At 43.4% G+C, this 23,046-nt stretch overlaps 1 protein-coding gene and 1 long non-coding RNA gene across 2 annotated transcripts in view; both read right to left on the reverse strand.

The window, feature by feature from the left end:
• MOSMO (modulator of smoothened) overlaps window positions 1–16,767 on the reverse strand; it is a 61,422-nt gene extending 44,655 nt beyond the window's left edge. Inside the window, exon 1 of the mRNA XM_042922590.1 lies at window positions 16,662–16,767. Coding sequence (XP_042778524.1) covers window positions 16,662–16,767 — 106 coding nt within the window. The remainder of the gene's footprint in view (window positions 1–16,661) is intronic.
• Window positions 16,768–21,405: 4,638 nt separating this feature from the next.
• LOC122210113 lies at window positions 21,406–23,036 on the reverse strand. Its single transcript, XR_006197916.1, has 2 exons — window positions 22,921–23,036; window positions 21,406–21,822 (listed from the first exon to the last, which is right to left on the reverse strand). It is a non-coding gene; the product is annotated as an uncharacterized LOC122210113 (long non-coding RNA).
• Window positions 23,037–23,046: the final 10 nt, after the last annotated feature.

The following is a 23,046-nucleotide window of genomic DNA, read 5'->3' on the forward strand; positions in this document are numbered from 1 at the left end:
TCCGTGACATCAATCATGCTTTACTTTTAGAACTTTTTATCTAAACTTGGTTGCTCACTTCAACTAATGAGGTCAGGGTCATGCTTTATATACTTAGCCAGTGGGGGGAAATCTACTCTAGGACCCAGACTACAATCCATAACCTGCCCAGCAAATGTTAGCTAGAGTAAAAGGTTGGTGGAATGTTAATGGCTTAGTATAATCTGTCATCATTACTGGGAAATCTCCAAAAACATGTTACCTTTGATATGTAGAACAGCACTTTCATATACACATTTGGATAGGTTGCCTGGTAATCTTTTCTCTTAGTGGAAGAAGGTAGCAATCCAAATAAGTATCAGGGGCACAGTACAGTGTGTATGTTAAAAACAAATTGGGAACCAGGTCTAACACAGTCATATATCCTAAATTTAAAAAAAAATGAGACTACTTTTGGTGACTATATGATAGGTAAATAATGAATTGCATTATATTCTATGTAGCCAATGTAATAAAAAATTAATCCATTTAGTTGCTTAACAATAACAATAGCTACTATAAATGCCTCTGCTGTGGTAGATGTTTCAGCTATATTAACTTTAATTCTTACAGCCACCTTGCAAAGTAAGAGGTATTATGCCCATTTATAGATGAGGCAACTAAAGCTTAAAGAGGCCAAGTAATAACAAAAAAAAAAAAAAAAAAGAGGCCAGTGTGTCCAAAGCCACACAGCTGGTAAATGGCAGAGCCAGACCTTGAACTGAGTTCTGACTTCAATTCCTATTCCTTTTTTTTTTTTAATGTTTATTTATTTTGGGCCACCTGAGTGGCTCAGTCAGGCGACTGACTTCAGCTCAGGTTATGATCTCATGGTCGGTGAGTTTTGAGCCCCGTGTCGGGCTCTGTGCTGACAGCTGAGAGCCTGGAGCCTGCTTCATTCAGATTCTATGTCTCCCCCTCTCTCTGCCCCTCCCCTGCTAGCACTCTGCCTCTCTCTTTCTCAAAAATAAACATTTAAAAAACAATTTTAATGTTTATTTATTTTGAGAGAGCAAGAGAGAGCACAAGTGAAAGTGCCCACGTGAGCAGGAGAGGGGCAGAGAGAGAAGGAGAGAATCCCAAGCAGGGCTTGATCCCATGAACTGAGATCATGACCAGCCAAAAGAGCCCAAATCAAGAGTCAGATGCTCAACTGACTGAGTCACCCAGGCGCTCCTCAATCCCCACTCTATTTTCACTATGATTTTCTTAATAACTTTTAAAAAAATGTTTATTCATTTTTGAGAGACAGAGTGCAAGGGGAGGAGGGGCAGAGAGAGAGAGGGAGACACAGAATCCAAAGCAGGCTCCAGGCTCTGAGCTGTCAGTACAGAGCACACGTGGGGCCCGAACCTACAAACTATGAGATCATGACCTGAGTCAAAGTTGGACACTTAACTGACTGAACCACTCAGGTGCCCCAGTAAAATAATCTTCTAAGAATGTATCATACATACCCAGATTTATTTTAAATCAAGAGATAGGATTCATGAGGATGAAGGGGGAACACAAACTAGTTTTCAATTGGTGAAAATAAAGAATAAGCATTTTATTTATTTATTTGTTTGTTTAAATGTTTATTTAATTTTGAGAGTCACAGAGCAGGAGTTGGGGAGGAGCAGAGAGAGAGGGAGACACAGAATCTGAAGCAGGCTTTAGGCTCTGAGCTGTCAGCACAGAGCCTGATGTGGGGCTTGAACCCACGAAGGGCGAGTCATGACCTGAGCTGAAGTCGGACACTTAATCGACTGAGTCACCCAGGTGCCCCAAAGAATAAGCATTTAGGTAATTTTTCTTCTTTAAAAAAAAACCAAAACAAACAAACAAAAACACACACACACACACAGTATTTAAAACCTTTTTTTAAATGTTTAAAATGTTTTTGAGAGAGAGAGAGAAAGAGCGCAAGCATGAGTGGGGAGGGGCAAAGAGAGAGGGAGACAGAATTCGAAGCAGGCTCCAGGTTCTAAGCTGTCAGCACAGATCCCGACCTGGGGCTTGAACTCGTGAACTGTGAGTTCATGACCTGAGCCGAAGTCAGACACAACAACCAACTGAGCCACCCAGGCACCCCAATACATTTTTTATTTTACAGAGAGACAGAGCACGAGCAGCGGAGAGGAGCACAGAAAGAGACAGAGAGAGAGACAGAGACAGAGAATCTTAAGCAGGCTCCACACTAAGTGTGGAGCCTGACATGGGGCTTGATCCCATGACTGTGGGATCATGACCTGAGCCAAAATCAAGAGGTGGATGCTCAGCCCACTGAGCCACCCCGGCACCCCACATTAGGTAACTTTTCAAGCACAAGTAAAACATCTACAGCAAATCCTAAATTAGAAGCCAAGTTTCAACAGAGGTACTCAAGTTAAAAGCACTTATTTTGGAGGGGCGCCTGGGGCTCAGACGGGCACTTAGACGGTTAAGTGGCTGACTTCAGCTCAGGTCATGATCTTGCTGTTCTCAAGTTCAAGCCCTGTGTCGGGCTCTGTGCTGATGCTCAGAGCCTGGAGACTGTTTACGATTCTGTGTCTCCCCCTGCCACCCTCCCATGCCCCTCTCCCGCTTGCTGTCTCTCTCTCTCTCTCAAAAATAATAAACATTAAAAAATTTTTTTAAAAATACTTATTTTGGGGCACTTGGGTGGCTCAGTAGGTTAAGCATCTGACTCTTGATTTCGGCTCAGGTCATGATCTCACAGTTCATGAGTTTGAGCCCTGAGTCGGGCTCTACACTGACAGTGTGGGGCCTGCTTGGGATTCTTTCTCTCCCTCTCTCTCTCTCTGCCCCTCCCGTGCTTGCACTCTCTCTCTCAAAATAAATAAAGTTAAAAAAAAAAGACTTATTTTGTACCATCTGATACCCTAAATGGCATATAAAATATTGTTTTTCTCCTTTATCTATTATAGGTCCCCCTAAACAACCGGTAATCACACTAGGCCAGACTAACAGCCCTTTCCACAGGCTTGAATGAGGAACACGGGATCCAATCTCTTCTGTAGCACCTTGTTTCCCCACGGCAGAGATCACTTACCCGTTACAAACTCATCTCCCCCATGTCCACTCACCACCATAACACACCCCACATATCACATGTACTTTCATGTACTCATACACACCTTCCTTATCTCCACTGATTTAACTCTATCTCAGGTTATTGCACCTGAGGGAATCCCTTAAACATACATTTCCTGCAAATTCTCTCGTCTTCCTCTGATAGTCAAAAAATGACATAAAATATTGTTGACACATGTAAAAAGAATCTCCGTGAAACACCCACATCACATAGAAGGAATGTCATAAGCTTTTTTTTGTTTTTAACTGAAGTACAGTTGGCACAAAATGTTACAGTAGTTTCAGGTGCACAACACTGATTCAGCAAGCCTATATAGTATGCTGTGCTCACCACAAGTGCAGCTACCATCTGTCATCACACAACGCTATGACAATACCACTGACTAAAGGAATGTCATAAGCTTTAAAGTCAAACTGGCAAATTAAAGGATCACAGAAATAAACTTCCTTTTCTTAGCCCTTTTTATCTCTTTAAAAATGCTATTCACAATGCAACCGTACTGCTTTATACAATTTTGTTGTTGTTGCAGAAGTAAATATTTTAGGTACAATATGGTCTTATGGGCTAACCTAGGAATCTAACTCCTGTATAGATCCAGGGAACCACCCAGTCAACCTAAAAATTAACTTTCATCTTATGACATTTTTTGTCAAAGTTGGGAATGACTATATAGTAGCTGGGCCTTACTTCCAAAATGAAAACCAACTGATAAATGGTAAAAAGAAAAAGAAAAAAAAAGAAAAAAACAAGGCTGCATTCTGAGGATAGTCAGCTACTATACAATAATGTGATCTATGTAACAATGTAAGTATCATACTTGTAAAAATGAGGTAAGATTAGGAATGCCAAATATTACCTTCTCTTGAGTTCTAGTCCCTTTGTGCTTGGATATTCTACTCTCACTTCAAACATAACATGTCTAAACCAAACTCATCACCTTTACCGATAAATCAGCGCACTCTCCAAAATTCCCAATTCTAGTCCCTACTCTAGGTTCAAAATCTTAGTGTCAACTGTAACACCTCCTCTTTCTTGCCATATGCAAGCTTGGACTGATTGCTACTTAAGGTACAGAGATCCATAAATCATACTCTGTTAGTAGGGAACTTTCAGGCTGAGAATAGATAACACAAGCAAAGATTTAGAGATGAGAATACAGATTATATTTAGGAAATAGAAAGTAATACAGAGGAGCTAGAATGTAGATCCGTGCAGGAAAAAAAAAAAGTATGATCTAAGGTTGGAAACATAAACTACAGCCATATTGTGAAGATACTTGAATGCCTTTGTGCTGTGGAAGATGAAAAGTCACTGAAAGTTTTCTGGTACGAGCACATGAAGTGGTTAATAGCCAGGGTTCTGCAGCTAGACTTCCTGGGTTCAAATCTCAGCTCTTCCACCTATCAGTTTTGTGACCCTGGGCAAGTTACATGACTTTTCTGTATCTCTGTGGGGCTAATAACAGCATCTATATAAGGATGTTGTGAGGACTCAATTAGTAAATACATATAAAGTGCCTAGAAAAGCATCTGTCATAAAGTAAATGCTATGTAAGTATTTGTGATTCTTATTACATTTATCCTTTAGGAAGATGAATTTAGCAGCAATGTATAGAAATGAACTAGAACAAAAATTTCCCTGCCTTTACTCACGCTATTTCACCCTCAAGGACAAGCACTGCCCAAGTTTTCATAATTATTTAAATATTCATTAAGTGTTATCATCTATTAAGCTCAAATGCCATCTCCTCCTCGACCACCTGGACAGAAAGTAGCTACATCATATATTTGACACTTATTTCTTATGTATATAAATTTATTTCTCCAAAGAGAGCACAGGTTTCTTGAGAATAAAATATTTTTTCATTTACTTAAATGCAATCTCTCAGAATATTTAGTACAGTTCCTTACAGACCATACATACTTCAATAAGCATTTGTTGCGAGACTGTCTGGAATAAAGTCCAGTGGTATAAGAAATATTTATGGGAAGATCTAAGGACTACTTAGAGTAAATTAAAGATTTATTTTATTAAAATGAATGGTACTTTTAAAATGAAATAGTCATAAATGAAATAGCCTTAGAAATCTTTGCTTTTAAGTTAGTGGGCTGGTCAGCAAAACTAATCTGAAGATGGTCTGTTTTTGAAAAAAACCTTCTATTTTATTACAGCTGAAAGTAGACCCAATGATGTTCCTGGGTGAAGTAGCTGAAAGTAGACCCAGTGATGTTCCTGGGTGTAATGTGAATACACCACTAAAGGGGAGACCTAGTGAAATTTTGCTCTCCCGTTTTCTTACTTGACCCAACCAACTGCATTTATCTTTACCCGTTTAATCTCTAATGATAGTATATAGTCCCTAGTTGAACAGATCTATATTAAAAGTCAACAGCTGCCTTTTTGCTCAATATATACAACAGCCAAGTGTCAAAATGCCAAATGTGACCTTTTATTTATAGCAAAGCTAGTATAAAGAGACACACAAAAAAAGTGCAGCCTTTTCCTCCCAATTAAGAAAAAAAAATACAGTTCAAACAAATGTCTCTTTGCTTTAAAACTGGAATCATACACTGTAACGTCATATAAGTAAATTACACGATTTTGGTATACACTCATAAATACATGTATCATTGATTGTAACACCCAAATCCATATGCTTCTCTATTTTGTCAACTCTAAAGCAATAAATCTCAAAGGAACATCACATTTTACTTGCTCATGCCATATCTGGTAAGGATTCTCCTCCCTGTAATTTACAGCTAATGAGAGAATACATAGTAATGTTCGCATAGGTGTGTTTTTGAAGAGTGACTTTGATCCAGATACTTATTTTTAGGCACCTGATATTCAAAGATCCTTAGGTTCCTTCATGGCTCTTATTTAACCTCTCTTGTTGAAATGCAATAGCTTTGCTAAATATTACTTTTCATCAGTCTGTAGCCAACAAAGAATGAAACAATGCAGCCACCATATCCAATCAGTTGTTATCAACTGGATCAGGTGTTGCATGTAATCAACTTTTTAGCAGCCAGCTGCTAGTTGGCCAAAGAACTAAAGAAAACTCGGGAAAAATTGTGTAGCTCCAGAGCTTGAAAATAAAACATTCTGACAACCAAAAAGATATGAATGTCATGTTTGCATAAATCATCATAGACAGGTAAGGCTGTAACTATGAAATTTATACCTATATATTGTCACCGCTGTCACTGTACAATCTAATCTCCTGGGTTATGTAGGGTGTATAAAATAAACTCACTATGTAAATCATTATCCATTCAAGTTGCATGATTAAGCTCTTATTTACAATTCAACAATAACAATTTCATAAACAGCAATATTTCATTATGTGACTAAATTTCCCCTATAAGATTATGTAATATGGTCCACTGCTTACATACACATTAATATGAAGTATGGGGGCGCCTGGGTGGCTCGGTCAGTTGAGCGACCCACTCTCTGATTTCGGCTTGCGTCATAACCCCAGGGTCGTAGGATGGAGCCCCGCGTCAGGTTCTGCACTGAGTGTGGAGCCTGCATAAGATTCTCTTGCTCCCTCGGCCCCTCTCCCCAGCTTGTGCATGCTCTCAAATTAAAAAAAAAAAAAAAAAAAATGCAGTATGGAAAAAACACAAAAACTCACAGTTGCATTACAGAAACTAATAACAACTAGAAGAAATTTTATTCTATAAACAAAAACTAAATCCTCAGTTATACTACTTGTCAGGTTTCTATAAAGAAACAACCATCTCATATATTTCAAACATATTTCCAGCCTTTCAGGTGAAGCTAACTGACTCTATACTCAACTGTAAAGTTTACAGACCACTAGGTCTTAGATATATTCCTTTAAAAATAACTTCCGAGGGCACCTGGGTGGCGTCCCACTTTGCCTCAGGTCATGATCTCACGGTTTGTGGGTTCGAGCCCCCGCATCAGGCTCTGTGCTGACAGTCTGGAGCCTGGAGCCTGCTTCAGATTCTGTGTCTCTCTCTCTCTCTGCCCAACCGCCGCTCACTCTGTCTCTCTCTCTCTCAAAAATAAAATAAAACATTAAAAAAAAAAAGTTAAGAAAACAACTTCTGAACTAAATGATTTTCACAGTACACTGCAGTTGTTACCCTTTAACCTATAGGAGAACATAAAGTTGGAGTCTGAATGTGCATAGCAATTAGAAGGGATGAAAAAAAGCATTAATCAAATCTGAATGATATAATTTTTACTAATAAAAACTCTCAACTACAACTTGTCTAAAATTACATAGCTAGTAAATAGCAGGACTGGGATTTGACTATGTCAGTTTTGGTTTGACCCCAAAATCTGTGTGCCCTTTGTACTATGCTAGGCTGCCTTTCATTTAGAAATCTGTTTTCTTCTTCAGTCTGTTCCAGAAACCTATGAACCCAATGCAGGCCTTGCTTTTTGTACTTATATGTGTGGCTTACATTACCACTACCACGGACTTCAGAGTCTCTCTTCCTAGATTGGGTTCGGCTGGGTTTCAGTTATATTCAAATTCAGACACACCATGTTGCCTTAAGTTTCTGTTTAGAACAAGGCAAGCTCTAAGTAAATAAGATAGGTAATAAAAAGAGAAATGTTAAAAAATTCAAATGTTATGACTTTTTATATAATTATGATTAATACTTGAGCATTTTGCTATGTACTAGACCATGTGCTGATTCCTTATATGCCATATTATATTTCCTCGTAACCATCATTTGAAATAAATATACAGACCCTATTTTATAGCTGAGAAATCAAATTACATGCCCCAGATCATAAAACTCATAAAAAGGGAATCCAAGAATCAAATGTAGATATGGCTGACTCTAAATCCCACAGGACCATTTTAAGTTTATTGTGTTGCAACTCCAGTATAAACCTAGTATTTGTCAAGAAAGGGGTTAAACAATCCCTGCTCCAGGTCAGACTCTGCTGAACAGTGAAGGATTGCTATACTGACTACACTGTGCCAGCTCTGAAAGCCTTGGCTCTAGCAGCCAAATGACAGAATTTAAGAAGTCTGGTCAGTCTAATAAATGCAACAGCATCATCACTCTGTAATTTCTTTATCACAATTTCCTTCCTTTTAGTGATCTCCATTTACTTATGGCTTCTGTCCATGTTCTTGGTCCCAAACTTCCCTTCTCCACAACTTTTAGGCCTACTGGCCTATATCCTTCATCTCAAAGGGCCTATATCCCCGTTGGTAATGGTAAAAAGAGAGGACTTCTGGAACCAAGGTTGTAAACGAAATAAATGCTTTGTTCAGGAAATTTAATCTTCTATTGGAAAACTGGCCTACACTGTAAAATTTACAGCAACATAAGTGATTTCAAGCTTCAAGTACATCCTGTGAACACTATAAAAAAGACTGGTCTTAGAATTTTTATTCAAAGTTATTATTTGCTAAGTATTATTTATACTGATAATGTCACTTAAAGAATTTTAATAGTTATTATTTTTGAGAGACGGAACACAAGTGGGGGAGGGACAGAGAGAGAGAGAGACAGACAGACAGACACAGAATCCGAAGAGGGGTCCAGGCTCTGAGCTGTTAGCACAGAGCCCCATATGGGGCTTGAACACATGAACTGTGAGATCATGACCTGAGCTGAAGTTGGATGCTTAACTGACTGAGCCACTAAGATGCCCTTAATGTCGCTTCTTAAAAATGTTCATTTATTTTTGAGACAGAGCGAGCACAAGCAGGGGGAGGGGCAGGGAGAGGACAGAAGATCTGAAGCAGGCTCTGTGCTGACAGCAATGAGCCTGATGCAGGGCTTGAACTCATGAACTGCGAGATCATGACCTGAGACCAAGTCAGATGCTCAGCCAACTGAGCCACCCAGGTGCCCCAATAATGTCACTTTTTAAAAAACCAAATAGGGATGCCTGGGTGGCTCAGGTGCTTAAGTATTCCACTCTTGATTTCAGTTCAGGTCATGATCTCACAGTTTGTGAAATCGAGCCCTGTGTCAGGCTCTGCGCTGACAGAGCAGAGCCTGCTTGTGATTCTCTTCCTCCCAATCTCTGTCTCTCTCTGCTCTTCCCTTGTTCACATGCATGAACTCTCTTTCTCAAAATAAATAAACTTTAAAAATAAGATAAAAAGCCAAAAAAATGTTTGTACCACTTTACCATTTTGAAGAAGTATTACTGTTTGAAGTAAAAGAAATTTACTGGCCCAAATATTTAACTGATGAATAGATAATGGATAAATATATCTGGCAATAAAAAGACTAATTACTAAAGTACTAACATTTACTATAATATGGATGAACCTTGAAAACATTACACTAAGTGAAATAAGCCAGTCATAAAAGACCACATGTTGTATGATTCCACTTACATGAAATGTCCAGAACAGGCCAATCCTTAGAGACAGAAAGTAGATTGGTCCCTTCGACTAAGAACAGGATGTTGGGGGGTCATGGCTAAGGGATGGGAGTTTCTCTCTGGGGTACTGAAAATGTTCTAAAATTTTCAAAAAAAAAAATTAAATAAAAAAAAATTTTTAAAGCAGTGTACTGGCAAAAGACTCAAAAGACCATTGAAGAAATTGTTAGTGCTTTTTAAATTAAAGGAGAACATAATTTCAAGATTTTTGCCCTCTTAGGTAGAACCAAATTCTGTCCTTCACTATGTCAGGGACAAAGTGATTACCAAAATGAAGTTCTAGACAGACTGCTTTGTTTAAACTGATGTTACAAAGCTCCTTCGTGCGAAAGTACCTCTGTAATCACTTAAATTGTTACCATTCAGGGGAGAGGGCTTATTGTTTAATAATTTTTTATTATTTAATAAATGGTGTTTAATAAATATCTGCTTGGGCAGCTTATAATTTTTCTTAAATTTTTTTTTTCAACGTTTTTTATTTATTTTTGGGACAGAGAGAGACAGAGCATGAACAGGGGAGGGGCAGAGAGAGAGGGAGACACAGAATCGGAAACAGGCTCCAGGCTCCGAGCCATCAGCCCAGAGCCTGACGCGGGGCTCGAACTCACAGACCGCGAGATCGTGACCTGGCTGAAGTCGGACGCTTAACCGACTGCGCCACCCAGGCGCCCCTGGGCAGCTTATAATTTTAATGTTTTAAACCAACGACTCAAATCTGTAGGCCAGGATCTACTCGTGATCTTGAACTCTAACATGAGAGATGTCACGCACCACAGTCCCTTATCTGAGGTTTCCAGGATTTCCTGTGGAGAGGGTAGTGGGTAGCAGAATGGGAAATGATACTCTTTCAAAGTCTTTCACTTCCCCAAGCACCTGCCAGTTTTTATACTTGAGCGAAAAGAAATCTCTTCCTCACAAAATGTCAGCCGTCTCCTAGGTTTCAAGTGGTTTTCTCCCCCACTTGGATAGGGATAGGGGTGTGTGTGGGGGGGGGGGGGGGGAGGCTATTAGAATAATGTTCTTAGCTTATCTGTGTCCCCTCACTTATTCCTTCCCAGGTCAGAGGAATGACTTTGACTGGCAGTTATGAAAAAATTGGGTATATGTGGTCCAACTTTTTGTCCTTGGGAGCAAGTCGCCCATAAGGAGCCCTCATTTCCTCTGTTCTTTCATGCTGGAAGTCTTATAGGGCAGGTGCCTCAGTCCTGTTTGGGACTGGATGGTTAAGTTTGTTCAATCGTGAGATCCAGTAAGAAGAGGAAGTTGCTTGCCCACAGATAAAAGCCATGTTCTCCAATATTCTCTTTATCAGCAATAAAATAGTATCATGGATCCTAATTATTCTTTCTTTCCCTCAGTTCAGAATAACAAGCAGGAAAGAGTGTGTCGGTTATTGTGACTCCTTACACACTCTAAACAATTTTAAAAAGAATGAAAATCTTAGGAATAAATACACTCTGACAGACTACAAAGTGAATGTGATAACCAACTGTATAAAAAGAAATTTTGATTAGACATAAAGGAGGAATTCCTCTATGTACTGGAAGAGACTTTTGGAAAACATTTGGAAATCTTCGTTAAGAACACTAAGAAAATTCATCTAGGATGATTTGGGATGGTATAACCCTAAACGGTCACTACAATCTTTGCTGTAAAGGATGATGCCTCAAAAAAGGAATCTCTAGATCATTTTTTCTAGATCATCTTTTTTAGTTTGAGAGCGAGAGCGAGAGCGAGAGCGAGAGAGAGAGAGAGAGAGAGAGAGCATACACATGAGAGGGGGAGGGGCAGAGAGACAGGAGAGAGAGAATCCCAAGCAGGCTCAGCACTGGCAGTGCAGAGACCTATGTGGGGCTTCAACCCGTGAACTGTGAGATCATGACCTGAGCCGAAATCAAGAATCAGACGCTTAACCAGCTGAGCCACCCAGGAGCACCGAGATCATTTTATTTATCAGAAGCAGCTTTGCTTAATTGTTGACCTTGTTAGAATTAACTCAATAATAAAACTCCCCCCACCCCTCCCAAAAAGTTTGTCTCTTTAGAGATGAGAAAACAGTGACAGTGAAGTTAAGGGACTTGTACAAAGCAAAGGACATCACTTTGAGACTAAAACCCAAATCTCCCTCTTCTGTAATCTGGCAAGAACTTCAGCCACTTAAGAATTTTAATCTTGTTGGGGCACGTGGGTGGCTCAGTCGGTTGAACATCCAACTTCAGCTCAGGTCATGATCTTGCATTTTGTGAGTTCAAGCCCTGTGTTGGGCTCTGTGCTGACAGCTCAGAGCCTGGAGCCTGCTTCAGATTTTGTGTCTCCCTCTCTCTCTCTGCCCCTCTCCTTCTCATGCTCTCTAACTCTCAAGAATAACATTTAAAAAAAAAAAAAAAGAATTTTAATCTTGTTAAGTAAAAAAAGGTATGCATAAGTAAGATATAGGTAATACTTCAATGAAGGGTTTTCTTGAAGGGAATATCAACACTGAAACTCAAATCTCATGTGCAAAGCATTGACATGTGGGAAAAGATGTAGAAATGGCTATTCTACATTGGCTAAATATAAAAAGCCTAAAAAATCAAACCAAGTCATGGATGTTAAGTTCCTTCAAAACCTATAAAGCACTATATAAAATGAAAGATACTGCTATGAGTTCCAGTAACCAGAAGAAATTTGATCGTGGCACAGCAGAATTACACAATTCATGATATTCAACTGCCATTCAGTATTTTTTATTAACAGAAAACACTAAGGGTCCTTACTGAAGTGCCCCCCCCCACCCCCATGTACTTCCTTCATACCTATTTCATTAGGTCTTCAAAAGTTTTTGCAGAACCTACAGGATATCAGAACAAGCTCAGGACATGTTACCACATACAGACGAGAAAAGAAGGAATGTACTTTCTCTGTATTTGCATCAATACAATAAAAACAAACTAACAATTCTGCCAGTATGAAGCATGGCCCATAAACTTATGAGAGTACAGTTTATTAGTCAAGATTTTAGGAAATTATCCTATTCAGTTATTTATTGTTTTTGGATTATTTCATTTCCTTCTGTGGTACTTCAAGCAGAAACTGAGGAGTAGAGAAACTAGAATATGGTGATGAAAGACTAAATGAAGAAGAACAGTACAGGAGTAATGCAAAAATGCCAAGAGAGAAGATGAATTTCACTTGTGATAAGCCTGGCCATATTTTTTTTAAAAATTTTTTTAACATTTTTATTATAAAAAAAATTTTTTCTTAATGTTTATTTTTGAGAGAGAGAGAGAGAGGCAGACAGACAGGCAGAGACACAGAGGGAGACACAGAATCCAAAGCAGGCTCCAGGTGCTGAGCTGTCAGCACAGAGCGCAACGCGGGCTTGAACCCACCAACTGTGAGATCATGACGTGAACCGAAGTCGGACACTTAACCGACTGAACCACCCAGGTGCCCCTGGCCATTTTATTCTTGATACTGCCTTATACCCAAGAACACCCAATAAAGAAAATGTGTCAGTTCTCACAGTAACAAGTTCTGAGCTTTAATTTCAAAAAATCAACATGTTATTATAAATGAGAACAGCAATACAACAATATCTAACCTTTAATGAGCACTTCCTGTGTTAGGCATTTTCTAAATGTTTTACATGGATTAAATCAATCATCATAATAATCCAATGAGGCAGGTACTACTAATATCCCTATTTTACAGAGGAAGAACTGTAAAGAGAGGCTAAGTAACTTGCCCCAAATCAAAGAGCTAGTAAATGATGAAGTTTGGATTTGAATCCTGAAACTTTCTGTACTAGTTCACGGCAGTGGTTTTCAAATTATATCTGCAGACCCTTTCGGCTCTAGGATTCAACTTTCAAAATATATTTTGTTCACTTAAAAAACTGCAGTAAAAACATCACAGTCAAAATATGCTGTATTTAATGCACTGAGGGAATCAACACAATAACCTTTTGCTGCTAGGCTGTCACTTCTGTACCGATCTTAGAATGAAGCTGGTCCTGTCACCTCTGCAATCTTATTCGAACTTCCTGTAAATGTTTCATTGATTTGGAAGGTGGAATTCTGTCTAGATTAAAAAAAAAAAATCTCGAGTAGATCTGTCTGCTCAAATAAAAGTGTACATTGAGTGTACAAACTCTCTATCAAACTTCAAGTGTATCTTACCACAACGCAAGAGCTCAAGAGTCGACAAAAGAACATCGCATTTAAGTTCTGGGGGGCTTACCGTCGGATATATTTAAGGTGATAAACAGGGGTTAGATATGATTTTGAAAAAATTTCCTACCGTTCCTACTATCTCCTGTTTCAAGCTACAAAGTTTTTAATTGAAGGGTGAGATGGCAAGGGAAACTGTTAGGAGAAAGATCACCTCTCCCACCTGTTTTAGCCACACATCCCCACTGACACTCTGGACCTCGTGCCCACAATTTCCTGCCCTTCCACTTTGCTGTATCAATCACTCCCAGTCAGTCCTTCAATTCTGTTGGGTTCGCGATGCCACTGACCATATACCATCAACTGTTTCCTTTATTAACTTTTACTTTTTATCCAGCTGAGAATCCATGAACCAGCATTACAGGGACATTTTGGCTAATAGTTAGACACCTTTGTTCCTCTGTGATTTTGTTGCATTTCACTGGCAAACTCCAATCACGAAGGAAACGTTCTATTGGTTTTCACCACTGACTGGTATCAAAGCAGCCGAGCACTACCAGAGGTCAACAAGGCAGTTGGCTGACCGCACTGTATGTTCTTCACCACTGACCTCAGTGAGGCTTCCACAATGCTAGACAATCCTACTATGTCACTGGTTGGCATGCTTTCTCTGCAATTATTTACCTATTTCAAACATTTTCTACTTCCTTCGATCAGCGGACTTCTGTCCCTCCCATCTCTGCAGCAACTCACAGCTGAAGACTTTGTCTACTGTTATGAAGGAGTTATTCCCATCCTGCACAGTTGAAAATCCATGCATAATTTTTTACTCCCCCAAAACTTAACTACTAATAGCCTGTCGACTAGGAAGCCTTGCCAATAGCATAAATAGCTGATCAACACATGTTTTGTAGGTTATATGCATTATATACTGTATTCTTAGAATGAAGGAGGCTAGAGAAAAGAAAATGTTAAGATAATCATAAGACAAAATATTTACAGTACTGTATTTATTTAAAAAAAAAAAAAAAAAAGGTCCACGTATAAGTGGACCAGAGCAGCTCAAACCCATGTTGTTCAAGGGCCAACTGTGTATCTTTCCCATGGACATTTAGTCTATTTTTTACATTGGGATTCACCTAAAAGCACATTGCAAAAAGCATCTTCTCTGCTAGAACAGTGAAACCTCTTTGCCCCTAAGTATAAAAAGCCCCAAAGCCTCATAAACGGAGTCTGCACATATAATTAGGATTAAAAAAAAAAACAAAACAGGTCCTGAAGTGGATGTCACACATATAACTGTACAAACTGACACTGCTAACATTTTCAGAAACAGCATATGTAGTTTCATCAAATTCCAAACCATCCTATCCTTTCTTACACACCTCACAAGTTTAAAAAAACTGAGATATAATCGATGTATAACATCTTGTACATAAGGAGTAGAACGTGCTGCTTTGATACATTTATATATTGCGAATTTACCACAGTAGCATTAGCTAACAGCTCAGTCACATCACAATCATCAGGCATGTTTTACCATTAAGAGCTCTGCTAGAACTGTAGAGGCAAGAAAAGGAGAATTTTTTAGTGTGTTATTTTAATAACCCGTAAATCTGACAGCATGATTTTGTGTTACTAGATCTAGATGGAGGAGAGGAGGCAGGGAGGAGGGAGCAACAAATGTCCCAGCTACAGCTTTCTTTTTTTTTAAGAGCTAAATATACTGCAGGATAAATACAGACCCGTAAGTAATACTTAAGAAGTAACTTTGACAGCACAGTGATACATTTTTATAACAAATTATTCACGGAGGGAGTCTGACAGTCCCAACCCCCCTATATTCCCTTCACCTGCACTGAACGAGCAGTTAGAAAACAGGCTCATTTCTTCATTCCAGTCAGCTCTCCTGACAGCTGCTACGTTAATTACAGGGCTGGTCTCACAGCTCTGGGTGAGTGTGAGTGTGTACAGGTACGTATGTGCGATGACGGCCCAAGCTGAGAAAAATCCCGCACCCGGGATCCCCTTCAGAAAGATGCCTACTTCTCTCCGGAGGGCACCACCTTGTCTCTGCTGCCTCCAGCTCGGTGGTGTTCCAGCGGGCACCGCTGCTGCTGCTGCTGGGCTGCCTGCAACTCTAATGTGTTATTTAATTTTGTAACTACTATTAAGATCTCTAAAGCGTTTTTGTGATGCGCTGGAATGAAAGATGCTCCATAAAATGAAGTTTATTATTAGTATTATTATAGCTCCCGGGCCTAAAATAAAGCAAAATTATAACCACACAGCCTTCAAAGGGAAAATCGGAAGCCACATGCGTCTTAAACACAGCCGAGCGGGCAGGGGACGGGCGAGGGCGCGGGGAGGGGGACCCGGACGCAGCACGCCAGCTCCTCCGGCACATTAACCCTGCCTGGTCGGGCCACCGGGCACCCGGCCGCAGCTCCCTCCCTCGGGGGACCGGGGCCGGACCTGACTCCCGTCGCAGCTCTCTGGTGGTCCTCGCACTGCCCCCACGGGCTACCTCGCTCCCAGCCCCGGCTCCCCGCCTCGTTTCTAATTCCTGCCCAGGCGCCTCAGTTTTCTCCAGAGCGGTTTCTTCCCGTCTCCCACCCGGACTCCCCTACCCCCGCCCCCAATCCAGGACGAAGCTCGTTCCTCCTTGGTCCCTCAGGTCCGGCGACCGTCTCCCCGCCACCCCCCTTCTCCGTCCGGGACCCGCCAGCCCAGCCCAGGTCTCCTCGCCCTTCGGCCACTTTTCGCTCAGCCCGGGCCGCCGCTCCCCTCAGCCCCGGGGTCCCGCTCGCGCCCGCGCGTCCTCCTCTCCATTCCCTCTCCCCTCCGGCCCCCGGGGCGCCCGGCCCCGCCGCCCCGGACGCCTCTCCGCCCCCTCCCTCCTCAGGCCGCCCCCCTCCTCGCAGCCGCCGGCCCCGTCTTCCCCTCGGCCGGGTCTCCCCTCCCCTCCCTCAGCCCTCAGCCAATCCCCCGCCCGGCCCCGCGCGCCCGCCGCTCACCCGCGGACTCCCCGGTGTTGATCCAGTCCGGGTTGGCGATGCTGGCGATGGCGAAGATATCGGCGGCCAGAAAGAGACATCCTGAGATGATGGTCAGTTTATCCATCTCCCCGCCCCGCTCCCCCCACCCCCCGAGCCCCGGGCAGGCCGCGGCCTCACGCCTCCCGCCCCATGGGCCGCCGCCGGGGCCCGGAGTCCCCGCGCCGCCGCCTCGCGCCCCCTCGGCCCCCGCGCGCCACTCGCGCCCTCCGCGCGCCCGGGACCAGCAGCCGCGGCGCGGCCCGCACAGCCGGAACCGCCGCCCGCCCCGGAACTGCTCGGCTCGCCCGCCCCTCACCCGGAAGCGAAGCCTCGGCGCTGTCGAGGCCAGACCGGGTCCCGGGCTGTCGCGTCCCTGCTCTGTTCTCCCGGCTGTGCCGCCCGCCTCGCAGCCCCGGCCCGCGGCCCCCGACCCTCCCCACCGTCCCGGGCTCGGCTGCCCCGGCCTCTATTGGGCCTCACGTCTCGCTGCCCTGGAGCCGGACTGGCACCCGGCCCAGGCCCATTGCCCCGCGCCTACCGGCAGGCCACGCCGCCTTTGAGCTTTCTTGCCAATAATAATGTTATCGTTGTTAATGACTGGTGACAAAATGCCCCTCAGTCTTTAGCCTTTCAAAACGGACACTGGATTGATGGGTGGGAGACTCTGCCAAGTGACCCGGGGCCCCGTACAGCCCTTGTCACCTTGTGTTAGCATTGCCCCTTCCGCGTCGTTCAGCTCCGGGACTGCCCCATTTAGGAAATAACTGTCGACACCTAGTGGGGTTACTGGGCTGGACTTGCGAGACAAGGTTCCCAATCTCCGGAAGCTTACATCCTGGTGGGGAAGAGGCAAACATGTTAAAAATTTATCTTTAAAAATGGGTCATTTCAGGTGTTGCTTTATGAACTAAGTGGGGGTCGGTCTGATGGCGGGGGAGGAGGAGGGCTGTGGTGATGCTTAGGATGGCCAGGGAAGGTTCACTGAGACCACCACTATCGTAAACGCGTAACGTGTGAAGATTTGGGCAAGACTACTCCAGACGGAGGGAGAAGCAAGTGCAAAGAGGATTAGGGGAAGGGACAAGGAAGAGGTTGGCTTGTTCAAGGAACTGTGGAATAGCCTGTTTGGCTGGACGGTAGTATGAAAAGACAGAGAGGTAGGTGGAGACCAGATGTAGGGTTTGGGGAGCCATGGTAAAGGGTCTGGATTTTGTTCTAAGTGCAAGCGAAACGCACAGGAGGTTTTCAGCAGGAGACTGACAAGGTCTTATTTAATCTGTAAAGATAGTGTAGTTGGGGGAGGGGGGAGGGGGACAGGAATGAAAGGGATACCAGTTAACAGGCAAAGTACTCCAGGAGAGAAAGAAATGTAGCTTTAGCTAGGATGCGAATAGTGAAGATGGAAAAAATGGCTAGCTTTGGGTGTTTTATAGGCAAGGAAAACGACTGACCGTGGGGGAGGAGTTGAAACAAAGAAAGGCCTCAGGAATGACTCTTAAGGTTTTGGCCTGAGTAACCAGGTGTTTGGTGATAGTATTTACTGAGTTGAGGCCTGAGGAGAAACTTAGTTTGGATGGATAAACAGAAACAAACAAGACATTGGCATAGTTTGTTGGCAATACAGATGATTTCTCCATCTATAATTTTACTATCTAGTGGAGGTTACTTTTTCTTTTGTGACTGACTCTTGGACCAAGTCACCATTAACCTTAACTTTGGATCCAGGTCTTTCTTTCCTGGATAGTCCCCCACGCAGCAAACAGGAGATGGGACAGTCATGTTCTCCTTAAATGCCACATAGGTCATCTCAAGAAAGACGTAGAAGGTTGACATCTGTCTCTATTTTGGGAATGCCTACATGTTCCCAAAACTCAGCAAGTTTCAAATTCCACCAAATCCAACAGCCTTGCAGAAACTTGCAGAGTTATCAGTGTCACCACATAGATTGGGTAAGGAGGGATTTAATTGCTAGTCTATAGACTTTCCTGTCCAAACATTGGTCTCCTGGGGGGAAGGATTTTTTTTTAAATATTATGACACCGTTTAGTTTTCCTCTGCCACAGAAATAGGCACAAGCTGATTGATATATTCCAGGGACTCAGATATGCATATCACATTACTGCAGCAGGGTTTCACTTTTTTTTTTTTTTTTTTTTTAAAGTACTGGAGAAGTTTGATGGAGTCATATTCTTGGCTTCTCGTCCAGAGTTTCTATTGCCCAGGCATAGAAGAAACTCCCAGCGTTATAGTTCTGAATTCTCAAATAATGTCCGCTGATGTTCACTACTAGATGTTCATTGATGAGAATCCTGAGGTGAACTGTTGGAACAGTTTGCCTGTGAGTGGTATGGTGATCACTTGATCATTGCGTTTAAAAAATACGAGTGTAAATTCCCCCTTCTACCTGGGCAGCACTTCCCAGTCCCTCCTACCTCTGCCCCTCTACAAAAGGTTCTGGATCTAAGATTAAAGGATAAAAACAAGCTGTATAATGGTAACTAGACTTACTGTGGTGATCATTTCATGACATCTATGAATGTTGAATTGCTATGTTGTACACCCAAAACTAATATGTCAACTATATTTAAATTTAAAGAAAAAAAACCAATTTGGAGTTAAAAAAAAAAAATTGAGAAAATTTTTACCAGATTAATGGCCACAAGTCACTTCAGAAAGTCACCTTCCCATTCCTTCTTTACCACCCAGCATGGGGGTGGGAGGGGTGGGCAGGGACTAAATACTCTGATTACATATTTTCCATTAATCCTGATTTTAGTCCCATATCTCATTCTCTACTTCCAACATACCTGGTATTGCAGAGTCCTGGATCTGTCCGAGATCTACAGGACAGATCAGTTCCCTTCTCCTCTATATCCCAGTCTACATTTTATTTTATTTTTTATTAAATGTTTTTGTTTTTAGGAGGGAGAGAGAGAGCGAGCACATGCATACATGAGTGTGGTAGGGGCAGAGAGAGAGGGAGGCTGAGGATCCGAAGTGGGCTCTGTGCTGACAGCAGAGAGCCCATTGCAGGGCTCAAATTCACAAACCATGAGATCATGACCTGAGCCAAAGTCAGATGCTTAACTGACTGAGCCCCCACCCCCACCCCCAGTCTAGATTTTAGTAGAGGCAAACCCTAGGGTTCATGAGAGGTGGTGTGGTGGAGCAAAAAGGATACAGAACTATATTCTAGTCCCCTCCTTTCTACTGACTTGAACTTGGGAAAGTCAGACATTTTGCTTCAGTGGGAGAAGCTCCCCATCTCCTCACTCTCCCTTAAACAAAGCAGCTGGGGCTATTTCAGAGAGATGAGCCACAGGGATCCTTAAGGCAGAAAATCCTTGGGGACCCAGAAGGCCCCCGGAAGGGATCTATGCTGGCAGCCTAAAGTCATAAATAGCCATTCTGCGGCTGTTAAGGGGCTGTGAACACAGTGTGCTTTATCATGATGGATGGTAGGCCTTGGCCCAACAGAGGCTGAATCCAGATGGGACCTTGGTGAAAGCTGTGGAGGGGACTATATAATCACTCTTCTCTTTAAGGAGTATCTTTGGCCTGACAGGATAAAGAACACACTGCTTCCCCAGGGGGTCAAGTTCACCATGAAGGCCAAGAGTTTGGTGGCTGCACCATATACATGCACCTGGGGGTTCTGGGATTAGATAAGACCAAAGAGCTAAATCCAGAGGTTAACAGTTTGTGCCTTGGGCTCAAATCTCCTTTCGTCTCACGGATTGGGTTCCACTGGAGCTGACTCCAACCAGAGATTATGGATTAGCGTGTGGTCTTTATTAGGGAGTGCACTAAGGAGCAACTCCTCTGGGGGGAGGGAAGGCAGAGGGAGCAGTTTGGCTGTGATTCAGTTATTGGAGGCTTTGGCAGACCCCGTGAGCAACTCTGAAGTTGGGGTGGCCACTCAGAGTTGGGGAAAAGGGGCCAAGCCTTTATATCCCCACATGGACCAGTCATTGGAGTTGAGCTACCTCAGGAATGACCTTGGGTATGGCTGCTCTTCAGCCAAAGACAATTCCTTGAAAGGGCCAACAGCTGAGATCCATGAACCTACAACCTTCCCAGGAGCTGGGGACTGGGAAGCACAGGGCAACATTTGTCACAGTGCACCCATTGCACGAAGATCCACCTGCTTCTTTTCAGTTCTGAAAGCAGGACCCTGGTGGGCATCTTTTCCCATGGGAATCTTATGAGAGGAAGGTTAGCAGGACAAACCCCAGCTCCCCGTGTTGCTGCAGCTCATCTCCAGGCATAAGCGACATGCTCATCACCTCCCTCCTCTCCTGCCCATCCTAGATTCCTCTCACCTTTTGCTAGCACCTCTGGTGGTCTAGGTGGCTTATGTGGTGGGGTGGTTCGGACCTCCATCCCTGAGGAGTCTGAGCCACTTGTTGCCATGTATTTCTTGGGCTGTGGCTGCTTTTTTTGTCTGTTCACTGTCAAAATAGGGCAAGGGAGCACTAAGAGATACTCAGGTGGATCATGTGGGTGACAAACTGTTTCAATTTTCTCTGGTGAAAAATGGAACAATCTTAGTGCTTTCCTGTGCCCAAGGTGATGTATACACCTCCTCTACTGGGGATGGGGTCCTCATTATCACCTGGACAGCGGGGTCACCCAACTCCGAAATTCCATCTTGGCATCTACTCTTGCAGACCATCCCTGGTGCTAGCTGCTGCAGGTTGGGTGGGCTTTCCAGGAAACACTCTTGAGCTGCAAGGAGTTTATTGGGGAGTGCTCTTGGAAGCCATGCCCATGAGGGGAGGAAGGGGAAGCAGCATTAGGCAAAGGGAGAAGTCAGGTGGCAGTGCAGCCACAGAAGGACCTCAGTAGACCCCACAGGAGCTCTGGAGCTGGGATTGCCCTCCAGGGTTGCTCGAGCTGGACTGAGGGAGCCAGATTTTTACCCCACAGTGACCAGTCACTGGATGCTAGCTGCCCTGGGAAGGTGTAATCTTGGGCAGGGAGCTCAGCTAGAAGCAGGGGTGGGGTGGAGGAGCAGGAATAAATCCTTCAGTCCCGAAGGGGGATCTGGGCAGCACAGGATGGCATCCACAACCATTTGTATCCTGCAGTTCCACCCATTGGTGTGATCTTGGCATCTGCCCTGAAGAGAGTTTTCAGCCTGGGATGGAGGAAAGGCAGATGGACACCCTGTGTGCCAGGCGCCGATAGGCTCCCCTCCCTGAACCTCCGATGCTGACATGCTTCAGTTCCACAAACTCTCACTGTCCCCCTACTAATAGGAAAACAGAGAAAAGGATGTATTTTATGACAGAATTAATTTGGTGTCTGCATAGACACCTTGCCAGACTGTTTGGAGGAGGAAACTGGTGATCGATCACAAGAAGCCACCTGCTGGAGACTCCTTGAGGTTGAGAGTAAGAAAATGGATGACTGTTCTTTCCCTTTGTCTCAGCCTCTGCAAGGTGGGATTTATTGAATGAAAATCTGCCCTGGTTTACTGTCTGGGTAGAGCCACAGAAACAGCCCAGTAAACTGGGTTTACCATGGAAATCTTTGCACAGTGTCTGACATCTAATAAGTGCTTGATAACTATTGAAGGCATGAATGTAAGGTGCATAGCTTCTCCGTTTTATCGGAGTGGGAATGAGGACAGGACCTATCTCATCACATTGCTTTCTGTTTCTTCTAGAATATATTTTTGATAATTTACAGTTTTCTTAAATCATCCACTTGATCTGCTCGTTAAATCTAAGCTCCAAAAGGATAGGGCCCTTGTTTGTCTTGCCGACTGTTGTGTCCCCAGCATCAGCACAAACCACAGAGCGGGCTTCCAGTAAATATTTGTCCTATGAGCGAATGTGTGTGTGGGAGGAAAGAATTATTTTGGAAAAAAGAAGAATTAATTCCTCTCCTAATCGTGACTCATTTTTTTTTTCCCCGAGCCACCCTTGGCCCCTCTTCTCATGCAAAACATTGATGAAAACAGTGCAGTTCCAAAACAGTTGGGACTATTGATGCAGCAATATTTAAAAATATCATTACTGGGAGTGCAGCAGGGAATTGTGTGATCTTATATGGGCTTCTAGTTAGGGTCTGCCTGGGCCCCACAATTTCACAGCTTTGCCACACCCGCCTCTGTGCTTCCTCCATCCTCCCCACTTCCGTTGTTTTCCAAGAATGGATGATGAACCCACTGTGAGCCAGACACTGTGCTGCTCCCTGAACGAGTTTGTTCTCCGCCAAAACTTTCACTCACTCCTTTTTCCAAGTCCGCTGAGGCCTTGTGACCCCCACGGGTGCCCCACGTCTGCCCCCTGGCGGCCATCCCGAGGGGCAGCGCCGGAAACCTCCTTGCCGCCCGGGGTCCCCCCGTCGCCGGCGG

Source organism: Panthera leo, chromosome E3 (genome assembly GCF_018350215.1).
Source record: "Panthera leo isolate Ple1 chromosome E3, P.leo_Ple1_pat1.1, whole genome shotgun sequence".
Classification (NCBI taxonomy): domain Eukaryota; kingdom Metazoa; phylum Chordata; class Mammalia; order Carnivora; family Felidae; genus Panthera; species Panthera leo.